The sequence below is a fragment of the Carlito syrichta genome, unplaced genomic scaffold (assembly GCF_000164805.1).
Source record: "Carlito syrichta isolate Samal-C Ts95f unplaced genomic scaffold, Tarsius_syrichta-2.0.1 Scaffold308100, whole genome shotgun sequence".
NCBI classification, from domain to species: Eukaryota; Metazoa; Chordata; class Mammalia; order Primates; family Tarsiidae; genus Carlito; species Carlito syrichta.
The window spans coordinates 99,991-113,986 of record NW_007252196.1 but is presented as its reverse complement, the minus strand read 5'-3'; the positions used below and the strand labels follow the sequence as shown (position 1 = coordinate 113,986).

At 40.6% G+C, this 13,996-nt stretch overlaps 1 protein-coding gene across 1 annotated transcript in view; it reads right to left on the bottom strand.

Moving 5' to 3' along the window:
* LOC103267301 (sodium/potassium/calcium exchanger 2-like) overlaps positions 1–13,996 on the bottom strand; it is a 107,392-nt gene that overhangs the window by 70,855 nt on the left and 22,541 nt on the right. Inside the window, exon 5 of the mRNA XM_021715976.1 lies at positions 21–71. Coding sequence (XP_021571651.1) covers positions 21–71 — 51 coding nt within the window. The remainder of the gene's footprint in view (positions 1–20; positions 72–13,996) is intronic.

Genomic DNA, 13,996 nt, shown 5'->3' with positions numbered 1-13,996 from the left:
AATTCTAAAATCATTCTTACCTTCTTCAGTCATTGTGTCATAATATTTTAGTTTTCCATATGATCCAAGTTCTACAACATCACAGTAAAAGACACAAAGATAAGGAACGAGCTATAATGCAAGAACTTTGTTTTTACACATTTTTAATTAATCAGATTCAGAGTTACACTGTCAAATTCTGCAATTGTAACTATATGGAGATATGCAAACATGGGCCATGTGGCAGACAGCTTCCACGGCCCATTTTCAGAAATCACTTAAAATATGATTCCACTGGGGGGTAGGATGTGCCCTGCATTCCTGAATAGGGCATGGTTATTTTAACACCGACAAAACAGAATACTTGGCAAAGATACCTTCTCCCCAGGCCTACCCTAGCCCTGCCATTTTTACGGAGGTGACACTCCAAGTGAAAGGGACAGAACAAGAACAAGGTCCAGGCCCATGGAAGCTTGCAGACACTGAGATTCCCCACCATGGAGCGGCCATTCCCGAAGTGCATGCCGCAGCTTTTTTCCGGCAGAACCACTTTCTAGAGAACAAGGAAGGCTACCTTGGAAAATCCAAAGTGGAAAACCAGTTCTAAACGTCCCTTTCACATCTTATTTTGTATGTTAGATAGAAAACACTGGACAGCCAGCTGGGAAGAGCTGCAGAAGGCACGGTGTGCTCGGCAGGAAGAGGGAAGCATGTTTCCAGGGGAGGACCACCTGGCTCAGACAGGTGACAGAACTGCCACGACTCCCACTTGCGGACCAAGGCCCCTGCTGAGGCTGAACAAACAGCAGGGTGCAGGGGAAGGACCAGAGGCTCTTCCTCTGCCTGTAGACGCCCCTGCAATGGAAACCCCTGGCGGAATGGGCGAGAGCAGGTGGGGATACACCATTCCTGCTTTCTTACTTCAGTTTCAAAATAGAAATTTTTATTCTTGTTTGTCTGAAAAATCCCAGATTGTTTGAAGCAACATTGTGAGCAGGTTAAAAATATTTTTCCTGGTCATGACAACACTCTCCCAATAAACTTCAAGAAATTAATGAGACTCAGGAGAGATCCCTGTGATGCTGCAGCATGCTCCCATGAACTTGGGTGGCCGCTGGGAATCCTTGCATGAGTCAACTTAAAACGGATGGGTTTGTGTGAGTGATGAAGACTCTGACTTAAAATGCAATAAGAAATATTCCTGTATTTTATATGTATATTATACATTCTTTATATATTTTTCCACGTGCCTAGACTTTTTTTTTTTTTACACCTAAAACTGTTTTAATACACCAGTACAAAATTCTGTCTTGGGGGAGGAAAATCACCTCATCTTTGGTGTTTCTGCAAAAACATGCCAGTATGGCTTTTGACAGATACATTTAAAAAGATGCTTCAATAAGAAATTGAATTTTATGCAAATAGCAAGACTTTTTTTTTTAATGACTTATGGGGATTGCCATCCATAGAATATATTTTTTTCTGGTATTTTAAGAATCATGTTCTATCATATTTTTGATATTGCACAAGTTTGAAATTCTTAAATGATCTGAACACCTTCATAAGCATCAAACACATGTTCATAGTGGCTTCACACATAATGTGTACGATTGTGTATGTGAGGAATCGTGCAGTGAATTGATAAATCATGTCAGTCAACTGTTTTGTGATTTCTCTTCCTTCCCTGAGGTGAGCAGCAGAATAAGCAGCTGGTATTGTCTAGAATTTGCTCAGGAAGCAGAATGCGAGAGTCTCCGTGTTTGCAAAGTTGGATGTACACCACACTCTTGATGGGGAAGCTACACCATTACGTTTTGATGACTCTGTCTTTCTAGGTGCAAGCCTCTCTGCGTGCACACACCTGTTTCCATGTGTCATTCTCAAACGTCAAACATCTGCTTCTGGCAGATGATGTTATTCTTCACCTCATCTCTTGGGGAAGCAAGTATAGATAAATAAACACAGTCACATGGTTCAGCTATCGCTTTATTTTTACATAGCTGAAATTGGAACGGTGGGTGTTCGACAAAGCTCACACATTCTTGCCACTGTGGCGGTGACTAGATCGTCTCTTAGCTGCTTTTTTGGATGGGGAATAGGACAGAGGGACAAGAACTAGGCAGAACACGCCAAAAATAGGGCCGGCGGTGGGAGAAGAGAAAGAAGAAGAGTAGTGGAAAGCTGAGCAAGAGCCAGTGACATGGCAACTCAAGGCCCAGTGAGGAAGGAATGGAAGGGAATGATATCCGCCCAAGCAAGAAGAACTATGTTAGCATCTTACTGAAGAAAGGGCAGAAGAGAATGGAGAAGAAAACCAGCCTGCCAGAATACAGTCTTTCACATCGACAGCCAAGGGGTGGTGAGATGGAGAACTCTGCAGAAGCATCCTGGGTTGGGGGTGCGGGGTGGGGAGCGGGTGAGCAGCTCCAGGAGCCAGGTGGCCCTCCTCCCTGAACCAGAGCTCAGGAGTTGCAGGAGAAGGAATGTGACATGCAGCTAGGACAAACGCAACATGCACACAGAGCTCATCATGCACCTGGCTGGGGTCCTACAGCCCATGACACCTCGTGGAAAGTGGCTTTCACCCCTGTCGAAGGCCTTTGGCCAGATCCAACCTGGCTGAGAGGACCTGGGAGGCACGAATGAACACTCACCTGCACAGGAGCATGGCTTCCGATCGGCACACTCCCTGTAGTGAATAACCAAGCTCCTTTAACATGACTGGATTAGGATGCAAACTGGGGCTAATCCAAGATTAGGGTTTTTTTTGGTATAGGAGGGAGGAAGTAAGGGAGTTCAAGAGTCTACTGGTCAACACCATCCAGCGGGATTCACTGTAGTAACTCGGCAAGAGGTAGTTAGTATTAAGAGGCCATGAGCCACCTGTGAATGTCATGCTGGGTACCCTATGGTACCTCTTCTCCATAACATTTCTCTATGAAGACCACACAGACTGAGAAAGAAATTCTAGAACCCAGTGGTTAGTGTTTGTGAGGAGCCTGTAATCCAATTTGAATGCTGTCCGTCATGGGAACCACACTTGCTTGCATGTCATTTGGACAGCCGTGGTCACAGGTGTCCAAGTCCCTGGGGCTCTAGCAGAATTAAACCTTTCAATATTCCTTCTTTCACTTCCTTTCGATCTTGCCATCAATATCACTACCCAGCTTTAAGGTACCTTGTACCTCCAAATTTGTGTTCATATATCATAATTGGCAAAATTAAAGTAAGGGTCTTGTCTTCAGCCCTAAAAACAAACAAACAAACAAAAGAACCCCCCAAGAATAAGAACTAGTTTTGGGGCTCCTAATTTCCTCTTTTCTTGAGAAGTACATGGACACAGATTTCTCCTTCCAGACATTCTCTTTCTCAGCTTTACTTTTGAGGCCTTTGGTGTTCTCAGCCCTTTTCCTGCAAATCCCCAAAGTGGGAACAGCAGAAAAATGACTTTTCACATTTGAGGTCTCAAAATTCTGACGTGTAAAACTGAAAATCAGTAGAGGCATCTACACTGAGTTTATTTTATTGGAGTGATAAATAGAGGTAGCAAAGTCAATGAGAGCAAGCATTTATTATTTAACTGTTAGTTAATGGGAAAAAATAATGTATAACTTTTTTCAATAAAAGGGCAAATTTTATTTTTGGTGTTGGTTTGACTTGTGTAAAGACCTAAAAATTGAGGTTTGCTCAAAACAAATAGTACTTTCTTAGTCAAGTTATCTAATACCTACCAAGGAGGGAAGCATAAATGCTGGATTGCATTATACCTGTGAAAGGATTATTTTCAGTAGTTTATGGAAGGAAAGAATATAGGTTTTGAAGTCAGGGTGTAGGTTTGCACTCAAGATCTGCCACTTTTTAGCTGTGTGACTTTGAGCAAGTTGCTTCACCTCTCTGAGCCGCAACTATAAAGGTGCATGGTAATTGTATCTACCCCATAAGATGGTAGTGAAGGGTAGTGATATGAGGATACACACTAAACAATCAATAATGGGAAGCTATCACTATTGTAAGAACCACCAAGAAGAGTGAAGGAGAGCCCATGGGACATGAAGCAGGGCAGTTAGAGAACTTGGTATGGTTAAATAAATTCAGCACTACTTATAGAGGTTTTAAATAGGTATTTGTTCAACAACAAGACATTCTGGAGGGGCACGGTGGCTCACACTTGTAATCCCAGCACTTTGAGAGGCCAAGGTGAAGGATCACTTGAGCCTGGGGTTCAAGACCAGCCTGGGCAACATAGTGAGATTCATCTCTACAAAACAATAGAAACATCAGCTGAGTGTGGTGGCACACACCTGTAGTCTTAGCTACTCAGGAGGCTGAGGCAGAAGGAGCGCCTGAGCTCAGAGGTCGAGGCTGCTGTGAGCCACGATCATGCCATTGCACTCCAGCCTGGGTGATAGAGTGAGATCCCTGCTCATAAATAAATAAACAAACAAATAATTAAATAAGTAAAACAAATAAATAAATACCTCTTCGTCATTCCATGCACAAATTCCTGCTTCCAAGTGACAATGACGTCCAGGCTGTTTTGGTTTGTCGAACCTCCCTGGACCTGCTGAAGTCAGGAAGGCTGGCACTGAGATCTGAGGCTTCTTGACTGTTGATATCCGATATCACTATCCAGGTGAAGATAGCGAATTCAAAGCTTGGCTCTACTACTTATGAACTGAGTGGCCCTCTCTGAGTCTCAGTCCCTTTGTTCTGTAAGATGGGGAGAGGAGCTATACGCCTCTTCACAGGAGAATTTTTGGAGGATCAGTTGAGACACGTCTATAAAGCACTTTGCACTGGGGTGGTTCAAGCAACTTTAATAACTGGTACCTCTCTTCATTGTCTGCCTAAGGTCTACCACGAACATCAGCCAAACACAAGGTAGTTAAATCCTAATTAAACCCCAATTAGCTCTGTAGGTAGGCATCGATTTACACTTGACACGTGCAAGTCAACAAAACTCTCTACACTTCATACCTTAAACACAAGGAAGGCTGTCAACAGAAAAAATTTCAAAGGCTGTCTTGGCTAAGTTCCAGAACCATGTTTTGCAATATTAACATTTTAGCCTGAAGGTAAAAATTTTTATTTTTATAATAAATCTGTACATTTATGTTCATTATCTGGTACAAGTGTTTGTTTTGAAACTTTGTAAATGAGTCGCCTGAAGGTTGCAAACCTTACACTTATATTTGTATATGTATATCATTTTTAAGTTTCTTGCTGGGACTGGGTTAAAATGGCACCACTATCCTTTTTCTCTGGTTTCTAGGCATAAAAAATTTATATCAAAATAAACATAAATTCTGAGTTAAAAAATGTCTTCTCATCTAGACCAATTTTAAGCCTTGATTTCATCTCAAAAAAGCCTGTATGTACTACCAAAATTAATGGCTTTCCATTAAAAGGCTTTCTTTGGTCATTATTCTTTTATAGCAAATGTTCATGCCAACGCAAGTAATTTTTTTGGTAACTTAAAAAAAAACTGAAGAGATGAAGGTTAAATGAGGAAACAACCACAAATCCTCTCTTCTTACTCAAGTCAGAATGGAAGGAATATTTTAACTTTCTAATTCTAAATCTCACTCAAAAAAGCTTTCAAAGTACTGACTCATTGCAGAAGTTCTGCTTAACGCTCTGTGGAGGATTGATGTTCACGTGCTAAACTTCCCTAAGAAGCTCTTAGATGTGTATACATTTTCCTGGGGACAGCAGAAGTCAACATGTGGTACACATATATATATCATACATGAGGTGTTAACAGAGATAATTTTGCCCTATAGAGTTTTTTCATATCTCAATCTTCCAGATCTATGCTAATGAGTACTTTTTTTTTGTCCCATGAAATTAAAACTTCTTGCTTAGGCTTTTGGAAGCAAGACAAGAACTTTGCAAATGAAAATAAAGGGCTGAACTTGTGGGTAATTATTATGGTTTGACTGTGTCCCCCCAAGAGTATATATTAAAACTATAATTCCCAATGCAACTGTGTCGGCAGGTGGGACCTTTTGGGAGCCCTCGCGAATGGATCAATGCCACTATAAAAAGGTCTTGTAGGAGTGGGTTCTCTCTCCTCTGTCATGTGAGGACACAGTGTTTTCCCCCTGGCCTCAGAGGATGTTGTGCTCAAGACAACATCTTGGAAGAAAGACTGGGTTCTTACCAGACACTGAATCTACCTGTGCCTTGATCTTGGATTTCCCAGCCCCCAGAATTGAAAGAAACATATTTTCGTTCTTTATAAATTACCCAGTTTTAGGTATTTCGTTATAGCAGCACATAACAGACTAAGACAGAGATCCTCCATCAGCTGTGGCATTTCAAGTAGGATTTATACCTCCTCCACATGCCCCTACAGTTACCACCTAATTTTTATGCCCTCTGAATCCAGCCCCTTCATGGAGTCCTCACTTTCCCTTTTCAAGTTCCCTACAAACTCAGATGCAGTGGCTTGTTATCACGGCCATTTCTGTCTCTTCTTTCTCCATGTGTACATCCTTGTGGATACCATTCAGAGGAACCAGCACCCCAAATATCGATGCCACATTTGTGGTCAAATCATAGGTCAGAAAGTTCCCTAGCATCTGGCCCAGTTTCTAGAGCATAACAGGCATCCTGACAAGGCATCAACGAACTACAGCGGCCAGGAATTTAGGTGCATAAAGTGGGCTGGGAAGAATAATAGAGGTGAAGATTATGAAAAACTTCAGAGTACATGTCCAAGAAAGGGTGTGGCCTTCATGGAGAAAGGTAGGCAGGTGCAATTTTTTTTAAATAGTTATGCATTTAATCAGAGTTATCATCAAAAGAATTGAGAACGGTATAGAAATTTTAACCTAAAAAATTTTTTAACCCTTTTAAAATTTAGTTTTTCTAATAGCCAATAACCTAATAACAATACAAGAATTCTCTTGATAAAACCTAAAATCTTTGTTTCATAGGACAGAAAAACCTTCTGTGGTGTGATTGTTTTTTTTTTTTTAATTTTTTAATTTTAATTTTAATTTTTTGGCAGGTGCAGTGTTGACAGGTCTTCTGATAATTCAATGGAAGCCAGATATCTGGATTTTTATGTAAAAATCTCTTGATTTTTAAATGTTGCTAACTCATTCTATTTGGTTCATCAATTTGTAACTCTTGGTTTAAAATAAGACTTCCAGTCCAATTTTCTACTAATAGGTGAAGAAACGAATGGAACTAGCCCTTTCATGCAGGGGCTATTGGAAGTGGAGAGATCCTTGCCAGGCAATCCGTCTTCAGAAGGTCAAGGACTCTGGCTCACTTCCTTATCTCCCTTGAAGTTTACATCTCTCACCTGGCGGTGGTAGCACTGCCTGTTCATCTCTGGCTTAGAATCAGACTGCGGTTGTACTCCAGTCTCCTCTGAGAGCAGCATGGCGGAGCTCCTGTCACTGAGTGTGATGATCCCATGACTAGTTCACTCCTTAAGTTAGAATCCTGCCCAGCCAGTTCTGCATCACAAAAGCCAAGAGACTGATTTTTGTTTGCTTGTTTTAAGTTTTATTTGGGGGAGGAGAGGAAGTTGCCTATTTGGTGGAACTGTTCCCAATGACCTCACAGGGGCATGTCTGGATTGTGGAAACTATGGTGGAAAGTTCTGAAAGGTAGGTTAGGATCACAGAAGGAGGTGGTGGTATAATTATGTGGGAATTATCTTCCTCGAACAGTGAACAATAATGCGTGGTCATTACTGTGGATCATCCAGATGGTTCATAATGAAATGCCCAAGCGAGTCCCCAGATTCTCTAACTTCTTATAAATTTGTCACCTAATTTGCAGCCTAGCTCCTCTGTGGTGTTGCTTAGCAATATCAGCAGTTACTGATTTCTGTCCTGTGAGGAGCTGACTCAGGGCATATTTCACCTTATTTTACATGCTCTGGATGATCAAGCAAGAAAAGAGAGACCTGGATGTACTGTTCTGCTGCCTTCTTTTGGGGGTGGGCAGGGAAGGAGGAGAGTACAGGATAGAAGAAGCAGGTTCCTGGGCAGGTTCCTGGAGAGGACCCTTAAAGAAAAACAATGAGCAACCTAGACAAGAGAATCAACCCCGAACAGTCTGGTTAAAAAGATGTCCTGCCTTTTACGAGCATCTTTTTAACTGGGTCATTAAAAATCTCAATGACAATCTTTTAAAATATAATTTAAAACCCTGGCACTTTGTTAGAATGTTTTTCCTTTTTCCCAAAGTCAGGGACACAAACAAGTACTGATACAGCATGAGGGTTACATGTACCATTTGGAGCCATACCGACCTGACTTGACAACGGAGTCTGCCACTTACTAGCCATGAGACCTTGGGCAAGTTATTTCATCATTTTGAGACTTAGTTCTCACACTTATGTAAATGATAATCATAACAGTTGTCTTGTAGAATTGTGGCAAGAATTCCAGGTATTTAACACATATTTGATCATATTTGCTTACTATATGGTAGATATTATTATGACATTCAAATATCAGTTGGTTTTTCTTCCAATTAATCAGGAAGCTTCCATAGATAGCATTCTTCTGATTGTCACAAAATCAGAGTGAACTTGGCATCAAAAGACCTTATCACTGCAATGCAGAACAAAGAGATCTGGTGGCACTGCCAAAATTTTGGAACCAGTAGATATGCGTTCTAATCCAGACTTTGTTTCTTATTAGCTGTGTGATTTTGCAGTAAGACGATCTTTCTAGCATTAGCTTCTTCATCTGTCAAATGGGCTAAATCTAGTACTTCCCTTATTCTGTTGTTGTAAGGGGCCTTGTGCTAGGCCTGGCACAGTGGAAGTGCTGTCTATGGAGGAACCATCATTCTATGATTCAAAGTCCAGTGAATGATGAGTTGTCCAGACAAACATAATAAGTCAGAATAAGTGACCACCCAGGACTAGAATGTTATTCCTAGCATTCTTTTTACAAGTTTATGCTGAAGAATAAACAGAAAAAGGAAGGAGGACAAAAATAACAACCAATTATGTCATGCCAAAGGAAATCTATGAACATCATATTCCTTTGTATAATCTGACATCAGATTATACAAACATTGGGACTGTTGGTGTTATTTAAAGAATGTGGAACTCAGGAAAATAGATAATCTAATGATCTTTAAGTTTTAGTTATTCAGAGGAAATCTCAAAAAGGACTCCCGCTGGAGTCCAGGGAAGCGGTATTGCCCTGGACAAGAGCCCGTTTTCTCTTGTTTAGGTGGCTCACTGTTTTTCTTTAAGGATTACTTCCAGAAACCTGCTCCTTCTATCCTGTACTCTCTCCCTTTCCTGCCCAACCCAAATGAAGGCAGCAGAACAGCACACCCAGGCCCCGTTTTTCTTGCTTGATGATCCAGAGCGTGTAAAATAAAGTGGGTTCTGGGATCCAGCAACCCTGAATTTGCACTTGGCTCCCTCAATTGCAACTCGTGTGTTCTTGGGCAAATTGTTTAATGACTCTAAACTTCAGTGTCCTTATCTGTAAAATGGCTATAATAAACCTTTCTTTCTTATAGGATGAACGTGGAAAATAAATGAGTTATTCTATGTAAAATGCTTAGCACAGAGTCTGGCAATGTGCAAGTATTCAACACATGTGAATTGTTCCTGCTGTTATCATTATTATTGCCTCCAAGAGCATCAATTCAGAGTTCTAGCTGCACAGTCAACATTTTTTTTGGTCTCTTCTTTTTCAGCTGGAGTTTAATGGGAGAAAATAATATACTTGAAGATAGTGAAAAAAATAGGGGTTGAATCGCAAGGAACATAATCTATCTACAATCATCCATGTAACATTTGGAATTCACTTATTTCAGAAAGTCTGTTAGAACTCTTTAATAGGAAGTTTCTTTCTTAAAAATTTTTAAATTTTATTTTAAAGATGTGGAGTACAATTCAGGGTTAGGTATACAAATGTTCGTTATGCAGATATCCCCGTTGGTGAGGTGTGTCCCTATCCCTGGCAGTTTCCCACTACTGTCAATCCTGCCCCCCCCTGGGAGTTTCCCACTACTGTCAATCCCTTTCTTAAAGTATTATGACGATTGTTCAAGGTCCACTTATAAGTGAGAGCATGTGATACTTGGGTCTTTGTTTCTGTGATAGATTACTCAGTATTATAGTCTGTAAGTCCATCCAAAGTTGCTTAATAGCAAGTTTCTAAAACACGTTCTTAAGAAGTGTTGGGGGGTAGGTGGGACTTAGGAAGCTAACGTTTTCAGTCATGACGTCTTCTAACATCTTGTGTACATTTTTTGCATCTTTATAAAGTGGAAGATAATGCTTACAAAATCAAGCAGAAGGTACTTTCTGATCAACTCGTATCAAGTCTGGGGTGAGGATTACAAATATATTTATGACCTAGTCTTAAAAATGACAAAATATTCCATTTACTTCCTTTACTTTTTTCCCTAAAGGATTTACATGGCGGTGTGTATGGATAGGCCCCTTTTATTCATAGAGGCTTAAGCTGGGTTATACTACCTGTGACTAAAATCATGAGAGGACGAGGAGAGAAGGGCCATGCTAAGGTGATGCTGCTGCTTCTGTAAGTCACATTCACAATCCAACCAGTCCCAAGCCCAATTAATTCTAGCCCTAAATGTCCTCAGCTCTGTCTTTTTTGCTTCATTCCCAATGCTTCTGCCTTCGTCTGAGGCCTTGCCAAGGCTACTGCCACAGTCTTATTTTGAACTCTTCTTTCCTAGTCTTTCTTACTCCCTGTCTACTCCCATCACCTTTCAATCTCTCTCTCACATTGTTATTAGGGTAATCATTTCCAAACACAAAAGTGAAAATGCAACACCTCTAAGTTCTGCACATGCTGTCATATTGTGTTGGAATTGCACTATGTCTAATTTACTGAATCCTTCAGAGCCCAGTTGAGGTTCCCTTCTCCAGGCAGCATTCCTGAATGCCCCTACCCCTAGAGTAAGCTGCTTTCTTCCTGTGTCTGTTCCAAGTCTATACTTCTGTTGTGCTCATCAAAGGCACCTTAACCTATTTGCTTTCTACACTTCAGGGCAAGGAATCATTGAACTCATTTTGTTAATTCCAGCACCCAGCGGAGTTCCTGGCACTCTTGTAGGTGTTCAACAAATGCTGCTGAATTGAATTAAATCTCTATTTAAACTGCTCTGTTAATCTTCCTCAGATTCTGACACCATGGTTCTTTCCATTTTAGTGTTCTAACTCCACAGCTTCAACTATTCTGTCTTCAGTATCTCTATGGGAAAATGTATGGTCTTGACTCTTGGAATCCCTTTCATTGCTCTTGTAAATCAAGAGGATTTACATCACGCAAAGGTGCCATCAGGTGAGTGTCAGCACACAAAAGACAAAATGGCGACCATATCTTAAAAATAGAGAAGGAAAATACTGGTGCATGAAATAGATGCTGCATGCTGGCTAGAGAACAATTTGGATATGCTCCTGGATTCCATCTTGTGGGCTGACTGGATTCAGTGGTTTCTGCTAGGCAAAAAGAATCAGTGCTAAATTATAGCCAGGCATTGGGTCAGCATAGCTGAGTTTCTATCCTCTGGTGCATAAAGCATCAGACAATATTAGTGAAGCAGACAAGAAAAGTGTCCAAGAGGAGGAGAGGAAAACCAATAAAATTAAAAACAAAACAAAACAGAAAAAAACTTCAGACATCCAAGGGGAAGAAATAAGACAAGGGATAAGAGAGAAGTATGAGAAGGCAAGACAATTTGAGAACAGAAATTAAGGGGAAAGAAAGACCAGAAGACAGGGAATTAATGCCACTGATGTGGAAGTAATTCACTCATAAAAACTATCCTTGTAATTTTATAATCTACATTGCAGTATTGTTCAGGGTGCCACTTTACTAATATTTGGATCCTTATTACAATAGAAACAATCGCTCAAAATTATGAAGATCACACAGGAATGATTTTAAAGTTAAAAGAATGTTCCCACAATCCTCTAAGTTTGATTGTCTAAGTTTCATCTGTTTTAAGTGTAAATCCATTTACTGTTACTGCTACTTAAATAGTATACTATATAAGTGTTAGGACTGTATAAATGAGTTTGAAATCCAGGATGTAGAGAAAGGGTAGAAGATTAAGATATGTTTCACAAGTACTGTAGTCAGGTATACACCTTGGATTAAACAGCAAGTGCCTGCAGTGAACCAGAAATCTACTGATGTAGGGGGAGGTAGGGCCCGCCATTATCTTTTAACTCCCAAGTATTCAAATATGGCCTAACGATGTTCCAACGGAATTAAAATATATACTTTTTAAATATATTTATTTCCATTTTAAAGATGTGGGGAAAATTCAGGATTAGAATTAAAACCTTTCATAGAGTAGTTGCATTTTCAGATTTTTATTTTTATTTTTTTTCTGAGTCAGAGTCTCACTCTGTCATCCAAGCTGGATGTGTGTGGTGGCACGATCACGGCTCACGGCAGCCTTGACTTCCTGGGCTCAGGCGATCCTCCTGTCTCAGCTTCTTGAGCGCCTGGCTGATTTTTTTTATTTTTTTTTGTAGGAATAGGTCTCGCTATGTTGCCCAGGCTGGTCTCAAGTGGGACTCAAGCGATCCTCCTGACTCGGCCTCCCAAAATGCTGGGATTACAAGGCATGAACCATTGCGCCCGGCTACATTTTCAAATTTTTACCTATATGTTGGGAAGATTCATTTTTTTAGTCTGCTCAATAGCTATGGACTCCAGATGAAATCTGGCCCACTGGAAGAAAATGAATTAAGTAGAATGTCGCATAATTTCCTTTTCATTGTACAAAGAACAGAACTCTGTAATATAGAAACTATAATTATACAGCTTCAGGATAACTTTTGCTCTCCTAGAAGCCCACTGATAGGAAATCGGTTCCTATGCTACCTTACGAATAGGTATGCCAGGACCCAAAGATAGGGCACGTGTTAAAATGGTCTCTTTTGTGTTTAATGACTTGTCACTGAACCACCAAAACCTGTCTAAAAATTTTATGGTTGCAAGAAAAAAGTAAAAGCATAACGAAAAGCCATTTATTTGGCAAATACCTCCACAGAACTCACATGTGGCAGGCACTGTTCTGTGTGCTCTAAGAATAGCCCTCCCTTGAATATACTAATAGCCCTAAGAGACAGGTACTATTATCTTCCCTGTTTTACAAAAGAGAAAACTTAATTAGAAGTTAAATAACTTGCCCAAGGTCACACAGCTAGGAAGTGGCAGAGCTAGCCTTCAAACCAAAGTGGCTGGTTCCACAGTGTGTCTGTTCAACAAATAACTAAGCCATTCCTTCCAAGAATCTGATGGGAAGAGGCCACCCGAACACACCAAGCAGGGGAGAAAGAGCTTATTTAAATGGGCACATTGGTTGATGTTACCTTAGAGCTCATAGATCAGTTCTTCACGTTCCAATCCTCGCTAGCATCGAGGAGATGGGGGCCAAGAAAAATAATTTGCAATTTCCTGAGGTCAAGAAAAGAATTCATAATTTTTTTTCCAGCTAGGAAACTTTGCAGGACCTATTGCATTATTTGCAGAAAGGTAGTGTATGGAAAAAAAGAAGGAATGACGGGATAATAGTTTTTTTTTTTCAAAAATGGAAGAGCAGAATTTTCATTACAAATAGTTTTTTGAAATGAGAGCGATTCACTCTGAAAGTTCTTTGGGCTTATGCATTGCCCCCTGGGAAGTTAAAGTGGGAGGCAGCTGTGTCGGTCACTGCCGCTGCATATCCAAAGGTCAGGTTCAACAACAGCATTTACACTGGTTTTCAGGGAGTTAGTTAACCAGTGTGGGGCAAGCACTTGGATAATTCTCCCCCAGGGACTTGTCTACAGTGGGGGCTTGTGAGGGAAAAGGTTCCCAGTGGGGCTCTCACTCCTGTCAACTTGCAATAGGAATGTGTTTTGCGAATGAATGAGTGAATATCTGAACACACACACACACACACACACACACACGATAACAATCTGTAAGGTTTATGTAAGCAACAGTGCTGCTTGACTCTTTACAAACGTGTGTGCGTGCACATGTGTATAAAT